This window comes from Artemia franciscana, chromosome 2, assembly GCF_032884065.1.
Source record: "Artemia franciscana chromosome 2, ASM3288406v1, whole genome shotgun sequence".
Classification (NCBI taxonomy): domain Eukaryota; kingdom Metazoa; phylum Arthropoda; class Branchiopoda; order Anostraca; family Artemiidae; genus Artemia; species Artemia franciscana.
Window position 1 is genome coordinate 47,454,481 of NC_088864.1, and position 22,704 is coordinate 47,477,184.

A 22,704-nucleotide genomic window follows, 5' to 3' on the forward strand; every position below is an offset into this window, starting at 1 on the left:
GTGGAATGTACATGTTTTTTATAACTAATAACTATTCACAAGTTGCTTTTCCAGCTTCTTTCCTGCTGAACGATCCCACCAACGGTACACCTTTCGATGGTTAAGGGTATAGCTCAGAAGACGATTCAGATGTCGCTTTATCAAAAGTCTGAAGAAAATTAATCACAGGACTGAGAATGAGCTACTCATTTTTAATCAATAGCACACAGGAGTTTTTTTGGGAAATCAAGAATCCCGGTTACACATTTTTAAGATCAACTAGGCTTTGAAGCCTTTATGGAAGAAAAAAGGTGTAACTGGCATAACTAGTGCCTGTTTTTTTTTTCAAAGGACTTGCTTATGCTCCACACATCCGATCATAGTATAACAGACCCTTCGTTATTTACTACCAACAACGTAATATTTAAAAAGGGAATATCATCTTCTCGATGAAAACATATTAAATGTATTTTTTTCATAGAGAAGCGCCAACAAGTCGTCAATATTACGATTGGGGAAGGAGTGGTAAAATATATGTCCCGTTAAAGGTAATATCTGATTGTTTTAGGCTTTAATGCTGCACCTTACTAATCCACGAAAAATCTTCAATATTTCATTTAATTCTGGCGAAAGATTACCCCCACTGACAGAAGCAAGGGATTTAGTTTATTAACCTGTAGTTTATTACCCAGTCATTACCGATTGACTACATTAAGGAAAAAGTATGAGGTTTAAAAACAAGTCTGGTTTTGGAAATGGGGAATGGAAAGTGTGATTAAGTAAGTTAGAATGTAATTGTAATATCTTCACAACCATAACGTTAAGTATCCTGTTTGTTGTGACTATATCAAAACCACATTTCTATTAGCCTTAAAATAAGTTAATAAACACAGCCAAATAAAAACAATTTTTCTATATAATGTTAAAAAAAAAAACAATTTACTTAAATTTTAGTGGTTGACTAGCTTTCCAATACGTATGCAGTACATCAAATTGACATACCGCTTAGGTTACATACAGATTGGTAAGTATAAGATGTGTTGAGTGGTAGAAAAGGATACGAGGCATTTTTGGACTTCGCTTGACCCAAAAGTGAAAATAACCACATTGTGCTTCTTTGGCTGTTTTTTTTGCCACGTTTTGTCTGAGAGCTGATGATGTACCAACACAATACCATAACATCGTCGTTTACTATTAAATATATCGTATCGATATCGATATCATATCGGTTTAAAGAAGAAAAGACGTCAAATTGCATTAATTATTCTTGAAAATTATTTTTCTGTGATATCGAAATCAATCGTTTTGTATATAAATGGCTTGTGTTACTTTGAAACGTTCTTTGGATTTTGACCCCTTGCACAGTCCTTCCAGGTCTGCTAAAAGACGAAGGTGCATTCCTGTTGCCCAGCAATCACCCATGAAGGCTCCAAGTGCATATGCTGGCTCTGTTCCTAAAATGACGCAAGGTAGCTTCTCATGTTCTTTTGGATAAGTTTGGGTAATTGTGGCTTAAGATTTACATTCTGAACTCAGCATTTTGTGAGATGCTAAGGCCAGTTTGGGTAACTGTTTGTCAAGATTATAATCCTGAACTAAGTAGGCTGTTTCGTAATGTACTAGACCTAACAATCTAAATTAAGTATTTTGTACATACAAAAGTTTTGTAATGGCAAAAGTGTAGTAAAATTTGGTTCCCTATATGAGGCTGTTTCCAAACCTAGTGGTTGCTACAATGAAGATTTTGCACAACCAGAATGAGCATTAGGTGGTAAATGTCACTGTTCACATTATTGGGTACAAGTCTAGTTTAGTTACTTTGTGCTAGCCTATTTTGGAAAGGGGCTGGGTTAAGAAAATTAAACTTCCTGGAAGGTTTAAAGTAGGGTAAAAGACATCTTTTTGGGAATAAGGTTTATATTAACAGACTAATTATATACATAAAAAAAACTTATCACTAATATTAGAATTTCATCCTGAATCCAAATATCACCTTCATTTACATTGCAAAGTATTTTTGAAGTTACCTCTAAGGCTGTTTTAAGTTTCTTAATTTTCTTGTCTTTTACAGAAATATCATTGCAGTAATTTGATCTCAGATTTTTTGAAAGCTCTGATTTGAATACAAAAATACCAAGTCTTGTTGAGCAGTGATTTGATATGAAAAATACTAAGCAGTTGGAATTATTCATAGGCTATATTATTCATTCATAATGAACAAAATAACAATCACTCAGGCTATTTCTGATGGTTTTCAAAATGTAATGAGTGGCAATATATCATCACAAAATGAAAGTAGTAAATTTATAGCAAACCATATAACTTGCTTTGTATAAAGTGAATATACCACTTGATGTCTTTTGTGTGCTCTTTTCAAATATAACAATGACTTCTACCTCAAATCAGATTTAAGCACATATTGAGCTCTCAAAAATGATGAATTTTCAAAAAATTCTGACAGTTCATATAACTGACAAATATACCACTTGATGCCTTTTTTATGTTCTTTACAAATATAATCGTTGCTTCTGCCACAAATTCAAATTTAAGCACTTTTTAAGCTGTTAAAAATGACAAATTTTCAATTAAAGTGTAAGTTATCTGTTGTTTCTGACAAAATAATACTATGTTTTCTTCACATCATTTTTGACAAAATAATACTACATTTTCTCAGTGCAAGGAAGAAAACACCATAACACTGGTAAAATTACTTTATCCAAATTAATATTAGAAAGTCAGTGCTTGTGGATTATATGACATCAAAAAACTGGATTTATAATGAAATAGTAAGTTTGAGATCAATGTTTTAAAGTTTGAGACCAATGTTTTTAGCCTTGTTTATACCCCATATTTAGGTCATTTTTAAGAGCTCAAAAAGTCCTTAAATCTGAATTTGAGGTAGAAACAATTATTATATTTGTAAATAGCATAAAAAAGGCATCAAGTGATATATTCACTTTTGTACAAAAGCCAGTTATATGGCTTGCTATAATTTTACCATGAAAGTTTACTCAAAATGATTAGTATAGATAAAACTGGCAGAAGATAGTGCAACTATCAATTATGAAGGGGCAAAATTGGGTTAAAACACAGCAACCTTTTATTATAGACCTTTGGGAACATTCTACTGTTTTACCAAATTTTCTCACCTTTGTCCTAAATTTTTATTGTTTTTTTAAGTTTTTTCTTAAATTTTTCTAATTGAGCTAATTTTTCCCAAAATCTTACAACATAAATTGAGAGAAAAGTATCATTTAAAAAATGGGATTAGTGGACAAATTATGTTAAAACTAGGGACATTGTTTTGGGTGAAATAAATGTCATATTTGGGTTCAGGATGAAATTCTGATGCTTGTGGTAAGTTGCCATACCCTACTGCCATAAGTGTTTGTTTTGCTGTTTTTTAAGAAGTTGTGTAGTAATTTTGAAAATACCTTGGGTAAAATTCTAGTTGATTGACTTCTTGCTATCTCAGAAAGGGGTTAGGTTAGGAAAATGAAACTTTCAGGGATTGGTCTACAGGCTAAAGTATGTCCCAGGAAGGTATTTGGAAGTACCAGCCAATAAATTCACAAACAAAACACTTCAACATAGACTCCCCTGTAAGACTATGGCCAGGAAAACAAGAGCTAAGAGCTCATATGGCACTTGTGACAAGGCAAGAAGAGCTAAGAGCCCATATGTTATTAGCTCTAAAAAAATTCTAAGAATCAATAGATTGATTTAAAAGGAAAATCAAAGGCTTAATGCTGGTCAGGATTTAAAATAAGAGCTCTGAGTCACAATGTCATTCTAAATATCAAAATTCATTAAGATCTGATCACCCACTTGCAAGTTATAAATACCTCATCTTTTCAAATTTTTCCTCTCCCTTTAGTCCCCCCCCTCCAGATGGTTGAATTTGATAAAACAACTTTATCAAGTCAATTTATGCAGCTCCCTGACACGCCAACCAATTTTCATCAGCCTAGCATGTCCAGAAGCACCAAACTCACCTAATCACTGAACCCCTCCCCCAAAGAGAGCAAATCCAGTACAGTTACATCAAACATGTATCAAGGACATTTGCTTATTCTATCCACAAAGCTTCATCCTAATTCCTCCACTCCAAGCGTTTTCCAAGATTTCCCCCTCCAACTCCCCCCAATGTCAACAGATTTGGTTGGAATTTGAAATAAGAGCTCTGAGACATGAATTCCTTCTAAATATCAAATTTCATTAAGATCCAGTCACCCATTCTTAAGTTAAAATACCTCAATTTTTCTAATTTTTCCAAATTAACACCCCCAGCTCCTCCAAAGAGAACAGATCTGTTCCAATTATGTCAATCATGTATCTAGAACTTGTGCTTATTCTTCCCATCAAGTTTCATCCCAATCTCCACACTCTAAGTGTTTTCCAAGATTTCTGTTTCCCTCTTCCAACCCCCTATGGCCCCAGATCCAATTCAAGTCAAAAATGGAGCATCAGAGACATAAGATCCTTCTATATATATCAAGTTTCATGAAGATCCAATCACCTAATCATAAGATAAAAATGCCCCTATTTTCACATTTTCCAAGAATTCCAGTTTCCCCCTCCAACTCCCCCCAATGTCACAGGATCTGGTTGAAATTTAAAATTTGAGCTTTAAAGCACAAGATCCTTCTAAATATTAAATTTCATTAAGATCTGGTGACCTGTTTGTAAGTTACAAATATCTCATTTTCCAAATACCCCCCCCCCCCCACTCCACCAAAGAGAGCAGATCCAGTCCAGTTATGTCAGTCATGTATCTTAGACAGGTTTTTATTCTTCCCATCCAGTTTCATCCTGATCTATCCTATTTAAGTATTTTCTAAGATTCCAACCCCCCCCCCCCCAATGATGCTGGATCCAGTTGAGATTTAAAATAAGTGATCTGAATTACAAGGTCCTCCTAATATGAAGTTTCATGAAGATCCAATTACTCCTTTGTAAGTTAAAAATATGTCATTTTTTCAAGATTAACCCCCCTCCCCCCACAATAGAGCAGATCCATTCCAATTATGTCAATTATGTATCTAAGACTTCTGCTTATTTTTTCCATCAAGTTTCATCCCAATCCCTCCAATCTAAGAGTTTTCCATGATTTTAGGTTCCTCCCCCCCCCAATGTCACCAGATCTGGTTGGGATTTAAAATAAGAGCTTTGAGACATGATATCTTCTAATATCAAATTTATTGAGATTGGATCACCCATTCATAAGTTAAAAATACCTAAATTTTTCTATTTTTTCAGAATTAAATACTTCATTTTTTCAAAATTAACCAGCACCCACTCCCCCCCCCCCCAGATGATCAAATAGGGAAAACGACTATTTCTAATTTAATCTGGTCCAGTCCCTGATATGCCTGCCAAATTTCATTGTCCTAGCTTACCTGGAAGTGCCTAAAGTAGCAAAATAATCCTAGTTAACATATTTTCCTGCAGGGAAACAATCATCTTCACTTTTTTTCCAATTTTGCATTAACATTTATAAAAATAACCATGCTTTTGATAAACATTTTGTCTGTTTTCAAATTTGTCCTGAAAGATAAGCTTTTTCATTAAAAAAAAAACTTTTTGACACTTGCATTTTATAAAAACAGCCAGGACTGCTTGGACTGTTCATACATTTACATCCAAGAAATTGTTTTTCAGCTTCTCAACTTTGCTTGATCCTTTTTATGAAGTTTCAAAGATCTGCAAATATAATTCTTACATTTAATAAAAAAATTGATATGACTTGAAATCCTACTCAATTTACAGAAATTGTATTTTCAGAGCTTAAATCAGTAAAAAGGAAACCAATAACTGAAAAATAATGTAAAATGTTGTTTTGTCAAAATTTCAATAGGACCTGTCAAGTTGGCAAATTTTGAACACTTAAAAACTGGAAGATGGTTAAGATATAAGCTTGGCAATACCTTCCTAGAATATGTTTTTGACTCTGAATTTACTACTGAAAGTTTCATTTCCTTAACCAAATCCTTTCCAAGAAGCAAAAAGTAGTTAAACTAGAATTTTACCTATTATTGACTTACAAATAAAGAAATCATACCACTAGATGACGTTTTTATGCTATTTTTGAATCTAGTAATGTTGATCAGTAGTTCACCCATGGGAATCCAACTAGGAGGAGATGATATTGAGCAGGTGACAGACTTCAAGTACTTAGGGAGTACAGTCACTTCCAGTTACAACTCTTGAAAAAGAATTGTACACCAAGACTTTGGCCAATGCATAATTTCAGCAACTTTTGCCTCTCTGGAAATCCACTGTATACTTGCTGAAGTTGAACCTCAGTTTGTTCCAGAGCAATGTACTGTCTGTCCTGAGTTATGCTATGGAATGGCTTTAGCTTACTGCAGAACAGGAGAGACACCTTACTGCCATCAAGAATAACTATCTTTACTAAATCCTTAGAATCAGTTGGAGAGACTGTGTCAGTAATGGCAAGATCCCTACCCACACAGACCAGCCAAATATTGCAATCATTGTATGACAACGTAGATGGCGATACCTTGGACACATCCTCTGCATGCCAAATCACAGACTTCCAAAAATGCTCCTCCATTAGCAACCAGAAGGCACCCATTGCCAAGGAAGACCAAAGAACATACTACATAGGACATATGAACATGACAGAAGAGCCCTCCAGATGAATCTCATTCCAGAGTTGCAAAACATATACACAACAGCTCACATGATGGAAGATTGGAATATAGTTATTGCTTTTCTCATAAATTCAATTTTAAGCCTTTTTAGAACCTTGACAATAATAATTTCATTCTATATTTTTTTGGATGTAAAAACAGGCTATACCTTTTGTTATGTACTTAGTCTAATCTATTATTAAATCAGTTTTGTAAAAGTTGTATAATTCACAAAAATTGATCTGTCAAGATTAAATTGAATTAAAAAAAAAATCAAAACAAATCTGCACTGTTGTCTTCTTATTCTGTTAGGCCACTTAAAAACTGCTGTTTCACCTATATGTCCAAAAAATATCACAGCCCACACAAGAAACATGGCAGATGGAAAAATAAAGAAATTCTTTTGTATTTTTATCCAACTCAATTGTCATAAATAAATGCATGTAGATTTTATAACTTTAAGAAATGGATTTATGTTCAAATAGTGAGTTTGAAACTAATGTTTTGAGCATTTTTATACCCAAAAAACATAAATTTTTGGGTCATTTAAAGGGTTCAATAGGGACTTAAATTTGAATTTGCAAGAGAAGCAATTGTTATATTCATAAATAGCATCAAAAAAGGCATCAAGGGGTATCTTTGCTTTATTTGTAAGTCAATATTATGAACCACAAGATATTTACCCCTAAGGCCATTTTGTGAAATACTGATGAAATGCTGACATACAGATGAGGCCTTAGTTTTTTATGGTTTTGGCCTTCTTTATATTTTGAAAACAAACCCTGCTTTCAACCTAGTGTATCACAATTTGTTACATTAACTTAATGAATAAGTGTTATTATTTTGCTCTATTGAATCCACTTTGAAGAAATAAGAGCCAGAGATTCAAATTGTCTCCCAGTTACCTAGTAATAAAACAACTATGAGACATATAATCATAGAATATGGGGAACATAAGCCTAGAAGCAGAGACAAGTAAGCCTATTAAAAAGAGAAATTTGTTATGGTTATGAATGCCAGTATATCTAAAAAAATTTAATGCTGGGTGTTATGTGGCATTTAGCTGTGACTAAGTGATAATACCAGACAATTATTTGGATTTGTTCTGTCATTCAGAAATTTGTTTCTTCACAATTTTTACACAAGATACTTGTTTTTTCCTTGTTTTGACATGATTATAAATTATTTTAGAAAAGATGTTAGTGCTTAGTGCTTCCTGGTTCTACTTGTTAATGGCTGAAAATGCAAAGAATTTGTGGTACACTTTCTAAATTTGGTTCTGAAATCATTTCCTATTTTAATCTTAAGTCTGAGAAAAAGCATTGAGATTTTCAGGAAATATTGTGGCATATTTAGAGAGAAGGAAAATTGCTGAGCAACAGTTACTATAGGAATTTGAAATATTGTATTGTAATGTAAAAAATCACAATTATTACATAGGCTCGTGCAGCTAAAATTTCAGAGAAGGCAGAAAATTATTCTCATGTGGATTGTTATGCAAAAAAACTAGCACTTCATAATGAATGCCCTCATTTATGTGTGTTTACTATGTTCACAAATGTAGGGTGGGGGCTATATTCTCCCCCCCCCTGAATAATCAGATGATTTTACAATTTCTTATACATTCCATAAAATCCATCATTTTTGTATCTTACATGTTTGACCCCCCCCCCCTGAAAAAAATGTATTTATCCATATCTGCTAAACCAAACAAATAAAGAGAGCTTTAGAATTTTTGCTTAGAAATGTTCGATAATGCAAGTGTTGTATCTCATCTTAGATCAGTTACTAGCAAGTGTCCGTGAAGAAGTAAAGAGACTTCAGAGAAGGAAACAGCTATCTTATGAGAAGTCTCACAGTGAAGGTGATGCAATGTGTGAATCTGGACCTTCAAGTCCAGCTTCACTGCCTAGATCTCCATCACCCCCAAATGGATATACTCTTCAAAAGGATAAACCACTATTTACATTGAAACAGGTATGCTTGTTCTTCATGTTTATTGTCAAGTTTTATTATACTGTTTCTTTGTCCTCTTTTTCTTTACTTGTATGCATGTAAAATACTTTTAAGATGAACTGTGAACAGTCGTTAGACTGATAATATTGTCCATTTTAAGGGTAATACACTTATATAAACATTTTTCAATTCTTAATGGACATGGATATATGAAGTTAAAAAAAAAAATCTGGTTTTGTGGGTATAAATTTTTAATTTAGTTTCAAAAATGGCTATTAAATTTGGTATTAGATTTGCTATTAAATTTGGCTTTTAAATTATTTGGTATAAACTAGTGTCTTGTCACTAGCTTTTATTTTTCTGCTCTCTTTTGTTTGGGTTCTGAATTATGATTAAATAAAAATAACTATTTTTTTTTAACTGACAGTAAGGAGTGACATTAAAACTTAAAACAAACAGAAATTACTCCATATATGAAATGGGTTGTCCCTTCCTCAACGCCTTGCTCTTTACGCTAAAGTTTTTAATTGTTTTAAAAAGTAGAATTGTGGCAAAGAATCAAACTTTAGCGTAAAGAGCGAGGGATTGCAGAGGGGACAACCCATTTCATATATGGAGTAATTTTTGTTTGTTTTAAGTTTTAATGTCACTCCTTACTGACAGTTAAAAAAACTAGTTGTTTTATTTAATTTCTGAACGTTTTTGAATTAATATATGTTTGATTTTGACTCTGCACATAAATTATTAAAATGAAATTTGCATATTAATTCTTTTTTTGGCTAAATGACTTTCTCTTAATTTTGATCAGACGATTTTGAGAAATAAGGGGTGGGGGGAAGGAGGCCTATTGCCCTTCAATTTTTCGGTTACTTAAAAAGGTAACTGGAACTTTTAATTTTTAACCAACGTTTTTATTAGTAAAAAATATACGTAACTTAAGAATTAACTTACATAACAAACTTTTATATTCTTATATTTTTATTTTGTATGTGAGGGGGTTTGTACCCTCGTTCATACCTCGCTTTTTACACTAAATCGTAAGTTTTGTCCCAATTCTCTAAGAATGACCCCTGAATCAGAAAGACTGTAGAATAAATAGTTGAAATTACTAAAAATACTTTCGCATAAAGAGCAAGATATTTATATCCTCCTAAATACCTCGCTCTTTATGCTAAAGTATTTTTAGAACCCCTCATATGTGTAATAGTTTTAAGTTTCAATGCTACCCCTTACATTCAATTGAAAAAACTTTTTCATATTTATTTTTTTATTGTTTTTTTTTTATAGTAATGCTAGGAAATCCTGCACCCTTTTCATTGAATTTCTCTTCCCCCATGACATATTCGTCCAAGGAAAGATCCTCCCACATAGCCCCCTTCCCTCAACCCCAAACCAGAAAAATTCCCCTGAAAACGTCTGTATACTTCCCAATAACCATTGATACATACTTTTGCATACATGCTTTCCTCTGATATATACAATTCTTTGCAATAGTACCTAGAATTGGTACTAGAAGAGGATGATTGATGTTATACTGTGTTGTTGAATTCTGGCACCTAATTTAGAAATGCTTGACAGGATATGTATAATAAAGCATAATTGATAAGTCCATTTAAAAAATCAGAATAAATAAATGAACAAATCATGGAAAAGATAATAAAATATAAAAGGTTTGAAGAAAAGTATTTTCCAACACCAGTGGTATGGTTTGAAAAAAGAAACCTGCAAAACTGGTTATAAACCTCCCAAGGAAAATGACTGCTCTGAACAATTTTAAACAAAGGAAAAAAACTAAGACAATGAAATAGAAATATCAAGAAGACAGGAATGACATTCAGTCGATTATAGTGCATTTTATTCAGTGGGTGTTTGACAATTTGGCTCATTGCTCACCTCTTTACCAACCATCTTTACCTATATGGTGAGTTGTAGGGAGATGGTGAACAATTTTTATTAATTAGTGTTGCATTAAGAATCAACTTGTAGATATTTCAAAACCTAGGGGTTAGCAAGTTATTATTTTCACATATAAATATCTTAATAATTTACTTTCCTGTTCTCTTGAAAATATTTTTTTCATTAATTGTGTTCTCCATAGTCATGATACATGAGGAGCATCGAATATAGTATATCAATTAGGAAGTGTGACTAGATTATAATAAGAAATATTACTCCCTGCATATGGTATAAAATGCCCTTTGTGATAAAAATGCAAGTCATTAATCTTCAAGGCCATAGCCAAAAGATTTTTCCTTGTAAAAGAATAAAATTTATGAATGTGTTTTGTGTAAGTAGTATGGTTGTTGTATGTGTGTGGATTTAGTGTGATTATCAATTAGAATAATATCAAATGGCATTTTTTAGAATGTTAGAATAGAAAACTTCCACCCGCTGTCAGCAAGTCCTTAGTCCAGCAAGCCAATCCAGGGGACTTGGGTACTGGACGCCTTTAGACTACAGGTGGCCAAGTCTTAGGTTCACTTGTTCGCCACTGTGTGTCAATTCGGTCCAAGATTTTGCATACATGTTTCTCATGTTGGGTCACCAAACGTTGGTATAAGTAAAGTAGCTTGTAAGGTGGACTGAAGTAAATCCATTTTAAAGGGGGTTTAACAGTTATTCACTAATTTGGGAAGCTGTTGCACAATGTTAGTAAAACTTCGATCTGTCTAATTAGGATCTAATTAGTATCTAATTATGATTTAAGTCTAAATGAAAAGTCTTGCTTTCAGGATGCCTTTTTTTACTTGCTAGTTCTTATTGTCTTGCCAAGCTTGGTATTATAATGAATGCCTGCACATATGTAGCTAGAACTTCTTTTTCAGGTTAATTTGAAGGGCACTCAAGGTAATGTTTGGCTCAAATGTGTTTTAAAGCCGTAAGCCTTACCTTCTTAGAAAAAGAATATCCAACCTCCCTTCCTATTGCTTGTACATGTGTACATCTTTGGAATTTTATGTGCATGCATATGGAAAGGAAGGGACAAAGACATAACATAGTCTAAGAAATCCATTACAGTCTAAGAAAAGCATGCATATAACTAAAATTTATTTTATATTTGTGTTGCTCATATAGTCTAAACAAGTAGAATAAACCCTAGTGTCAATCATTCACATTCTGCCACAAGGACATCTAAATAAGATCAGCTTTTATTGGTGTAATTGTAACTATATTTTGAGATTGTGTGTATAAATTCTTTGGGTAGAAGAAATTGTAAAACTAGATTGTGATCAATTTAGCTTGATTGTATTATTTTTTCTTAATAGTAAAAAAAAATTCTGTGTCATTTTAAAGAAATTACCCATATGTTTTGCTATCTGAATCTCCTTAATGTTTGCCCCCTCCCCCCAAAAAACTTTTGAATTTAAGTACCAATAAACTAGTAATTTAAAAACTATGTTAGAAAAAATTACTAAAATTTGCAAGATGGATTGAATAAACTATTCAAAACTTGCTTTTTGAAGTTTTATCTTGTTATAGTTATTTTCCAAAATTAAGGTTATTTTTTTTTCTTTTTTTGCTGCTAAACATAAGTAGATTCCCCATCCCATTGCTACCCTTTTGAGTGCTTAGCTACGTTTTTAAGGACATCATATTTAGAACCGAGATACAAAATATTGGAAGGTAGAATTAGACTTGTTGTTGTGTTTTAGGTGACAATGATTTGTGAGAGGATGATACGTGAGCGAGAAGAAGAAATCCGCGAAGCTTACGATCAGGTTTTAGTGAGCAAATTGGCTGAGCAGTATGATTCCTTTGTCAAATTCACGTTTGATCAGGTTCAGCGACGTTTTGAAGCTGAGACTCCAAGCTGTAAGTAGTATGAATTAAATACGCTTAGTATTAAGCTTCTGTTCAAGTATATAAATATAATGATGCAAAAAATAAGAATAGTGTAAGAGTGAAACTTAGCTACATTAATGTTTTCATGTAATTTATTAACTAATTCCTGTCAATGATATGATTCCCTTGCCATAGATGGACTAACTTCTTCAATAGTACTATTAGTTCAAGATGCTATAGCTTGGACATGATTGCTAGAATATATGATTTGCTAGAAATTGTTATATTTGATAATTTTATAAAGTTTAATGCTAATCTATATAAGCAAATTATTGGAACTGCTATGAGGGGTAATGCCAGTCCATTTGTAGCGGACTTATTTTTTAAGCAAACCAGAATATGAGTATATTATTAATATAAAGAGCCCAAGTAATGTTAAATATCACTTTTAAATAATAAAAGATATTTAGGTGATTTTTTGATTTAAGTGATAAATTGTGCAGTGTTTATGGAGGTTTCGTTATAATATTTGCCCAACAGAGCCAATTCTGGAACTTAGCTTTGGGAAAGGGCATTATGACTACTTTAGATTTAGCTATGAATGTTTCATATAATAATAAATTAGTTTTTAAAATATATAATAGAACGGATGATTTTAATTTTGAAGTAGCTGATCTCCCATTCCTTGAAAGTAATATACAAATATTATATTCAGCGTTTTTATTCCCAACTTGATTTAGATCTGAGAAAATTTGCAGTAATTACATTGATTTTAAAAATAGAAGTCAAATACTTAGCCATAAATTAATTATAATAATAATAATAATAATTTATTTATCACCTACTTTACAAAAAAGAGGTTAAGTGGAGTAAAATACAAAAGAAAAACAGGAAAAGTAATACAAGAAACAAATTTAATCACATACAGAAAAAAGACTGATAAGGCGATGAAAACATCCTAGCCTATAAAGCGCTTCAATAGCTAGCTTGGCAGATAATTTTTCGAAAGCACCAGTAATATCTGTCGCACAATACAGAATAAAGTTTTTTTATTCTGGTAAGAACGAGGTAGATGTAAAAGAAATTTGCAGTACCGATAATAATTTATGCGAATACGGTTTAGATCACCGGTCAACAGAAGTGTCCTAATACCAGAACAGAAGAGTACAGAATGATCACAAAAATTTGATTAAAGCTGAGTTAGCGCTCTTCTCCTATAGTGTCAACTATTTGCTACAATCTTAGAGTAATAGAGCCTCAGCTTATCACTAATATCTTTGACAGCACGAGACCAGAGAGCATTCATAGAATCGCAAACTGTTATACCAAGCCAACGAAATGATTTAACTCGAGGAATACTGAAACCTCCGCATCATAGTGATTCTGAACAATTATTACCGTTGAAAACAAGAAACTCGCACTTGTCAATATTTAGGTACAGGCCGATATCGCGGAAAGCAGAGGTAACTGACTTCATTGAACGGGCAAGACCAGACTCAGTTTGACCAATCAAAAGAAGGTCATCCGCATAAGCCAGATATGAGATATCAAATGGTCCTAGTAGGCACGTAGTCGATTTTTTTGATAATACATTTCCAATACAAGCATTAAAAATATACGGCGAAAGAACTCCCCCTTGTCTTACACCGCAACGAACAGGGATATGACCAAAATAAGAATTATCTAATGACTTAAGGCGAAGGTAATTATGGGAGTACTAAAAAGGAAGCACGTGAATTACCCATGGATTTACTCCTCTCTGGCATAATGCTGTCCATGCTTGAGTATGACAAACACTGTCAAATGCTTTAGACAAGTCTAGGGCTGCGAAATGAAGTACGCGACGAGTGCGATGGGCATCTTTTAATAAAGAAGTCAAAGCACGGTGAGCATGCTGACAGCCTAGCCCAGATCTAAAACCAAATTGATTATCATCATTTAGACCAAGTTTAGTGATATAAGGTAGTAGGAGGTGTTCAAAAAGCTTGCTAAGAGTACAAGCTACCGTTATGGGCCTATAAGAACTACAAGAAATCGGATCTTTTCCTTTTTTTTAGAAGTGACGTAACGCTACCGCATAAGAACGAGTCGGGTACACACGAACTACTAAAACACATTTGAAAAAACAGTTGGAGATGATATACCACTTCAAAAGAATTGGGAACAAGATTCAAAACACTAATCCCATCAATATCCAAAGATTTTGATTTTAAAACCTTTATACCTTTAACAATAGCCCACTTTTCAACTGGAATCACATGTCTCTGACATATACGTGACGGCAAATTTTTTTCGAGCAAACGTGAGAAACGCTTATGCACTGCATAACTAACTTTCGAAAATATTTTTGAATAATGTTCAATCCAAGATAGACAAAGTATAATATCACTAGAACTTGTATCCGGAAACTTGGCAGAATTTATCACTTTTCGCCACTCACTATTACTTTTCGGAAAAGTTTCACCGGAGTAACAAACGGCACGAAGATGGCATTTATATTCGAGGATCGTCTTTTGTTTTAGATCCAACACAGTACCCCGAGATATAGAGGTTATAAGAGGTTTTCCGCCAATAAACTTACTTGGCAATTTAAAAAACTTGGTTTTCTTTATAATGAACTTTGAAATCAATATAATATTTGTTATCAAGAAATATTAAATAGTATTTGTATGTAACTTTTTGGATGTATTTTTCCTCGTATTTTATTAATTTAGGGCAAGTTTCAACTCAAGCATTTGTTTGGCTACTTGTGGGCAGTGTGGAATAATTTCTTGGTAGATCTTAAATGAAAGTGAATTGTGATTTTTTGAGGCACAGTTTTTATGCAAATAGGGGGGCGGGGGAGTAAATTGTCTGGGATGGTATTCTTTCACAATAGTGTATACATTATTTCGAATAGTTGTTGGTGAAAGGTGGTGAAGAAAGTTACGCTCAATATTAATGGATATATATATATATATATATATATATATATATATATATATATATATATATATATATATATATATATATATATATATATATATATATATATATATATATATATATATATATATATATATATATATATATACTTTTGTATGTATTCCTCAAGTGACACTCCGCAAGGGGATGCCATAAGTTCTTATGGCAGGCGCGCTCATTTACTATGGTCCAGAATTTAAAGCGCCGCAGCTCATATTGGCAAGTTTGTATTCCTCTGACGAGCCCTGGTTACCTGGGAATATTTTATTACATTTAAGGTGCTTTTGCTTGTAGTTGTACAACGACTTATATTTATTAATGATAACTTGATTTAGGACATGATTACTTGGCTAATGGATTGGTTATGCTGTTTTGTCCTTGATGAGTAAGGCCAAGACCTTGTTCAAGTGATCGTTTATCTAAACTGCTTAAAAAAAGTTGTTGTTTTCTCGTTTTCACCAAATAATTACCTGTAATATATAATATAAACTAAATCTTGAAAACATAGACGTCATTAATAACTACACTTGAAAGAAAATACAACTAAATTATCCTTAATGCATATCCGTTTAAACAAATTCTTACAATTGGTTAACTGATACGTTACATTAAACAATAAAGTTCAACTATCATTCTATTAACCAGTTTAATTTATGGATAGTATTGATCCCAAGAGTCAACCTAATTATGTCGATGAGGTACAACCTAATATGAGAGGATTTTGCGACAGGTAAGTATAATTAATCGTGTGAATTATTTTCTTCCTCCCGATATCCTTGTCACTCTTTATTATTCTTTTATTTACCCATATATCTCATACTGCGGATCTGTATGGGGCAATACTTATCCTTCAGTTACCAATAAATTAAAATCTGCTCAAAACCGTGCCGTCAAAGCAGTTTTCGGTTGCCACGACTATATCCCACCAAGGACTTGTACTCCGATTTTGGTATTATCCCTTTTGAACAAATCATCAAAAAATTAAATCTATCCCTTGCATACTCCGCTTACCATAAAAATCTTCCTCCCCACTTATTATCTTATTTTAATAGTAATAATTCTGAAGGCCACTGTCTCCATTCATCCAACCGTTCCTTCATTGTCCCCAGGTGTATCTCTAGTTCCGCCCAGCGATCCCCAATTTATAAATCTATAATTCAATGGAATTTAATACCCTCCAGTGTCGAGCTATCCACAAGTTTTCGGACGCTATATAACAATGTACTAAAATCTTGATATTATATTTCTCTAAATGTTTATTCAATTTGCTTTAATTACCCTTGTTTTCTCTTTTCTTTTTTTTTCTCTCTCTTTTTCATTTTCAATTTTTTGTTGTTTTGGTCCTTAACAAGTTCGCTTCTAGGATCTTTATTATTGTTATTGTTATGTGTTTTCTTTTCTTTTTGAATAAATTGAGTGTGGCTCAATGCTACCTCCACTAAGGATTAACTTGGTCTATCAAATGGTTTCTCTGTTGATAAACCTTTAAAAGCGATTTTTAGAGGAAAATGATATTGGAATAATGGAAGAGGCATTTGTTTACCTTCGCTTAAGTATTGTGTTGTATACTTTAATCTTGTTTATTTCCTGGCAAAACAGATTGTGACTTATTTAATACTTCTATAAAAGGCAAAGGAGTGGTACTTATGGTATTAAAAATTCGCTGCAGCATTGAGTACAGCTTGAAACTGGTAATTTTTTGTAGGAATGTTTTTATTTGTCCTAGATATGTCTTTTTAAAAAAAAATTAATTCCTATTTTGGCTTGGACAATGAAAATGCATAATGGTTTTCCATTTTCTCCATTTTTAAGTTGTTTGCATTTGTCTGCATAAGCTCTGCTTAAGAGAAACAGTGTAATTATGTTTTGCACAATGACTCTATGTATTAAGAATAAATTTATGAAACATAAAAAAGTTAGTATTGTGTTAATGCAATAGTTTGTATTTTGTTTTTGTTTTTTAAATAGAGGGGGAGCGGACAGCATGTCTGACCCATTCTCAGATAGTATTTAAATGATCTAGTGGAAATTAACTGAAGAAAGAATTGTCATTGTTTGAACTTAAAAAAAGGGGTTATTTTTCTTATCAACTTTCATCAACTATGCACATAGCTGGGGGACGGGCCTTATTTGGTTGCATATAATGTTAGGACATGTCTGTCTAAATTTACCCCACCTTCTCTCCAAAAAATTTATGGCAATCTCCAAAAGATATCTAGTATACATGGCATTGTTTAGTGATTTTTAAATATTTTTGTTATGTATTCTTGTCTTTTGTCATATATCTATATATGAAAGATCATATATGTATATCTCCAAAAGATGTCTATAGTATACATGACATTGTTTTAGTGGCTTTTGTTATGTATTCTTGTCTTTCGTTATATATCGATATATGACATCAACTATAACAGATCATATATTTATATCTCCAAAAGATGTCTAGTATACATGACATTGTTTTAGTGGCTTTTAAGTATGTTTATTGTGTATTCTCTTTTGTTATATATCTAAATCTGTTTTTTTTTTTAGATTTATCATAGACGTAAATGGTTTTTTTGCTTCAAAAGAATTCAAGAAAAATTGTGCCCGTGGTGAAATAACTGTGAGTTGAGTATCCCACCCCGTTGATTTAGATATACTTGTTGTTTCCTTTTGTAGAAATTGAGCTAAAGTGCCATCTGTATTTTGTTCAATTTTGTGGTCTTAATGATGTTGTGACAAATAGCTGCTTATTCAAATTGTCTCGGGATAGCTACAACTGCAAAGGAGTGGTTTTAGTTCAGTTTTGTTTGCTACTGCGTAAAGAAAGTGAGATGGTTTTTGGATATAGTACTGTGCATATGTATTGTGGCTGTAGAACAAATCCATCACCACTTTTCAGTATCTTTATTGAAGTTGTCTGACAAATTTAATAAGTTACTTTTTTTCATTTGTCAAGTATGAAATTGTTGCTTTACGTACTTGAATTGTGCTAATGCTCTTTCTAACTTGTATTACGTTATTCAGATTCGGTTCTTTTTTGTGTAGGTCTGAATTTGATAAGAAATATTTGACAAATTAAAAACCATATGGTGAAAACGATCACTATATGTGCAACAGATAAATAGGAAAAAATGTTTGCTTTCAGAGGTTGTCTAATTGAATACTAACTTAAGTTCTTGTGTAGAACGAAAGTGCGGAACTTGATATACTAGTGCAATATCACATTTGGAATTTGAGCTAAATTTTATTAGATTTATTTAATGCATATATGTGTAAATTGCTTTTTGGGATAACAACTAATTTTTTTCCTTTTGATAAAATTTTTACTAATTAGTGTCAATTAAGCTTGACGAGGCTTGTTTATTTGCGAATTTAAGGGGTATTAAAGTTTCTAACTTTAAAGTTAATCAAAGTATAAAACAACTAAAAAACAGACAGAAAAATTACATTTAATGTGTTAAAGTAAGATGTTGCTGACCAAAGTTTGTCATAATATTTATTAGCTGAATTGTTTCCAAGTTAGTTTTTTTATCTTCTGCATTACTTTGTACAAAATCATGTTAAATTCATTTCTTCAAAAAATTAGTTGCAACCATAGGTGAACACAGGTTTGAGCTGGATGAGTGAGGCTTTTTCTGGTGGAGGGCGGATCCATTGGGCCTGTCTCTGGCAAGAACTTTCTCCCTTGTGCACAGATACACCTTTGCTAGGTGTATTTTCAGCATCGTATTGACTAACCTTCACATCCCTGGATTTATTCTACCACCATTAAAAATAGCTTCGGAGCTATGTCTTCATTGAAATGACTGGAAAAACTAGAATAACAAGCATTCACTGTGTGGACTTCATGTAAAGAGGAGTAGCCAATTAAGGACAATTTGCAGGCATCTGGTGGGGGTGTGAGCGGTTGTGTACGCCCCAACCCTCCTCAAAAAAAATGTCTGACTTCAAAACGTAACAAAAATGAATATAAACGTATTTTGACGCTTTTTATAAAGTTTTTGTAACCCTCCTCCCCAGAAAACAATCATGGTAACAGCCCTAGGGGGCATTTATCTTGCTGATCCTGCTTTTGTCCAGGGTTGCATATATGATGAGTATAAGTAATTTTGCATTGGATAAATAAATGCAATCATGTCAATTCTCATTTGACATTATTTGTGTCTCAACTTCTTTAGCTATCTTAGTCAAAGGGGACATCAACTAAGCAAATAACGAGCAAAATCAAACTTAAATATGTTTAAACTTACTAGTAAACAAAATCGTAATGCATTTTTATCTCAATAGCAGTTGTTATTGCTACTTAGCTTGATTTATTTTTGTCCAGGCCTTCTGAGTGGGAAATATGTGCAAATCTGTGTAATTTTGAGGCATAGTTTAAAAAAAAGAATTGAATAAACACTAGCTTTTATAATCTAGCGGATAGTATATGTTTGCAAATGTCCACTTCTTGAAGTGGGGGGGGGGGGCATACAAGTAAAGTACATTTTTAGGCTATATTTTTTTTAGAGGGATCCCCCTTGTACAGATTTTAAGAAGTAGGGACATCAAGATAATTTGATTTGTTACTCTTGCATCAGAGGCAGCATTTACTGTAAAAACTTTCTTGATTATTTGAAAGATAAGATGATAATTTCCATCATGGAGGTGATTTCGATATAAAATGAGCCAAACTCAAAATTTTAGTTGGATAAATTACCATCAAAACTGAAATATAAAATTAAAAGCAAAGAAAAGCATTTTGATTAGACAAAATAGTACTGAAATTAGCGAAGAGTGATGGAAAAGACGGGAAACACGTGAACAGTAGAAAAGAAAATATCTATAATTTAGAAGGAAGTCCTGATAGCCTCTTAACGTTTGTAAAGTTTGAAGGGGTGAAACAATGAATGGAATTGTTGTCTTTGCAATCCCAAAGAAAATAATAATGGTGGTAATTATCTGGAAAATTAATTTTTGAAGGTTCTTGTGCTTCTACTTTTCCTTCTAAGGAATTTCCTTTTAGTTTCTATTTTTAAATGAATGTCAGTATTTATCAGGGTTGTTTCATTGAAATATTGCTACTGTCAACGATTCATTGCAGCAGCGAGCCACTCTTAGCATTCTGCTCAATACTTTGTCATAATATTAAGCTATAATTTGAGGGGTTCCACTCCTCAGTGCCCCTATTAGGCTGTGCAGGCAGGATTATTTCCCTTTTGGCATTAGGTAAAGAGGAAAGAGCTTATGGTGGAGTGGAGGCACGCAACTATCTCACAACAGTAGAACAGCTCTAGTTGTTCATACTAGGGTTGTTTTTGCAGGGCCTGATTTTATTGAAATGGTCTGGTTTTATAAGCAGTCCTCTGCTACTGCTTTTGTTGAATGTACTGGGCATTCTTTTCTGTAAACTAAAAAAAGCACAAAACATTTCGAAAGTTGTAAAAAAAAAAATATATTAATAACAAGGAAACATGTAGGCTAAAATTAAAGGTTGTGCGTTCGAAGAAAGTGTTGTTAACTAGTTGAGGGTTTTGTGTATTTACTTCTGGTTATCAAATTGCCTTATTTCTGTTTCATGCTTCATTTGTTCAGACAGAAGTAAGATTTCTCAAAACTAATAATCGTTATGTCAAATGTGTTCTGTTGCATACGTTAGTATCTTCGGTAGACATCTTCTTTTGTAATTAACAGACAACCAACAGTAAATGTACACGACCAGAGAGACTCCATTTGAAAAGATAAGGATATATTTTTTTTATGAATATGTAAGTTGTAATTAATTTTAGTAACTCTTTCGTCTGCTCATGATAGAACAAGATTGTCGAGTCGGAGGTTAAGGAAAGCTGTTTCTGTTTTATATGATGATTCAATTAGCTTAGTGAAAGATTAGAAATTTTTTTTCACCTATCTACGTGTGCATTTCGCTTTAGAATGGACGTCCATACGGGTCGTTTAGCGTTTTCCTCAACTAGCAGTTTTGTGTATATAAATCTGGCTTAATATCTGCATTGCATCAAATTGCACTTTGGCTATGTTTTGTGAATCTTTGTGTAATTTGTAGTTTGTTTTCATATATGCAGCGAATTTGCAGGTTTTGCGGAATAAACGTTTAGTGATTTTCTATTCTTGTGTACATTGTCGTTTTATTGTTGGATAGAATATAGTTGGGCATAAATAGAACAATTTGTGATAAGGATATGCCAATGCGACTATCATCTTGTTTTCGCTATAACTACGACACAGTAAAGCCTCAATATAACAGATTTGAGGTTTAATAGTCGAATATTCGGTCAATAGAGAAAATTATTCAAAAGCGGTTTTTTATGTTTAAGGGAATGTGATACCTTACAAATCATTTTGCCAGTTTCAATGTTGGCTGACCGTCTCAAAGACAAAGGAACTATTAGGGAATTTTCACACCACCATAGGGAAGTCCCAAAGTGATTTTGGTGAAAATTAATAGGGAATCTTAAATGTGTCAACAATTCGAAAAGCTAAGGAGACGCTAGTTCACAATAAAGAAATGGTGTAATGTGTTACTAATTGTTAGTCAGAGCGCTCTCTATTTAACGTCCATAATCCATAAATAATGTTCATCCTATGTCGCCAAGGTTTTCAACCAAGGCGGGCTGAACTACGGGGAACTCCTAAAGCTCCTAAATTACCCAAATGAGTCAATTCACTTCATTTGAGCTGAATTCTAATGTTTTCAGGCAGGTATGCTTGAATATTTTTAGGGACTGTCTTTACTTGAACTTAAAGAAAAAATTGCTCTGTTTAATACAAAAAAGAAAACAAACTAAATTAACACTTCCAAATTATGTCAGTTTCAGTAAATCCGTATATCTATATTCGACATGAAGCGGAAGATGTTTTACAAACGGAAAGCGGATGAATTATTGGATAACTTCCAAAAATTCTCACTGCTCTGACTAAAACAAACAACAGGTTTTCATTTTTGGTTTCAGTTATTCTACAACAGAGTAGAAGTCCCGAATAATGGAGCAAGGAAGGTTTTTAAAGCAGGAAGAAGTATTAACTGAATAGATGTGCTCTTTATTTCTTCTATTGTGTCCTGTCAAGATGTTTAAATTGGTAGACATGGAACCTTGACAGTTGATGCCCCTACACGCCGTTCATGGGGTTGCAGGACATTTTTGTTTCGTTTTTTTTTCATGTTTTCAGGAGGTTTAAAAAAAATATTCCTTTTAAATACTGTTCACTAGAAAATGTTGCGTATTTGAATTATTCATGGACAGGGTGCTCCTTTCAACTGTTAAAGCATTTGCAACTTTTAGATAAAGTTGACAGACTTGAAAATCCTCCTAAAATAAGCTCTATATTGCTACAACTTTCAAAGGCTATTAGCTTTATCCCCGATTTCTCTTGAAAAATCAAA

The 22,704-nt window shown here is 32.9% G+C and overlaps 1 protein-coding gene across 1 annotated transcript; it reads left to right on the plus strand.

Moving 5' to 3' along the window:
- Positions 1 to 1,195: 1,195 nt before the first annotated feature.
- Positions 1,196 to 21,428, plus strand: LOC136042847 (akirin-2-like). Its single transcript, XM_065727779.1, has 4 exons — positions 1,196 to 1,448; positions 8,416 to 8,612; positions 12,245 to 12,404; positions 17,871 to 21,428. Exons 1-4 carry the CDS (start codon positions 1,295 to 1,297, stop codon positions 17,879 to 17,881), a joined length of 522 nt encoding a protein of 173 aa, XP_065583851.1. The 5' UTR covers positions 1,196 to 1,294; the 3' UTR covers positions 17,882 to 21,428.
- Positions 21,429 to 22,704: the final 1,276 nt, after the last annotated feature.

What these genes read in the sequence shown, in the direction of transcription:
- LOC136042847 (XM_065727779.1), top strand. Translation starts at nt 1,295, where the DNA reads ATGGCTTGTGTTACTTTGAAACGTTCTTTGGATTTTGACCCCTTGCAC. An exon ending in TGTTCCTAAAATGACGCAAG is followed by an intron (nt 1,449 to 8,415) that starts GTAGCTTCTCAT and finishes ATCTCATCTTAG; the next exon opens with ATCAGTTACTAGCAAGTGTC. An exon ending in CACTATTTACATTGAAACAG is followed by an intron (nt 8,613 to 12,244) that starts GTATGCTTGTTC and finishes GTTGTGTTTTAG; the next exon opens with GTGACAATGATTTGTGAGAG.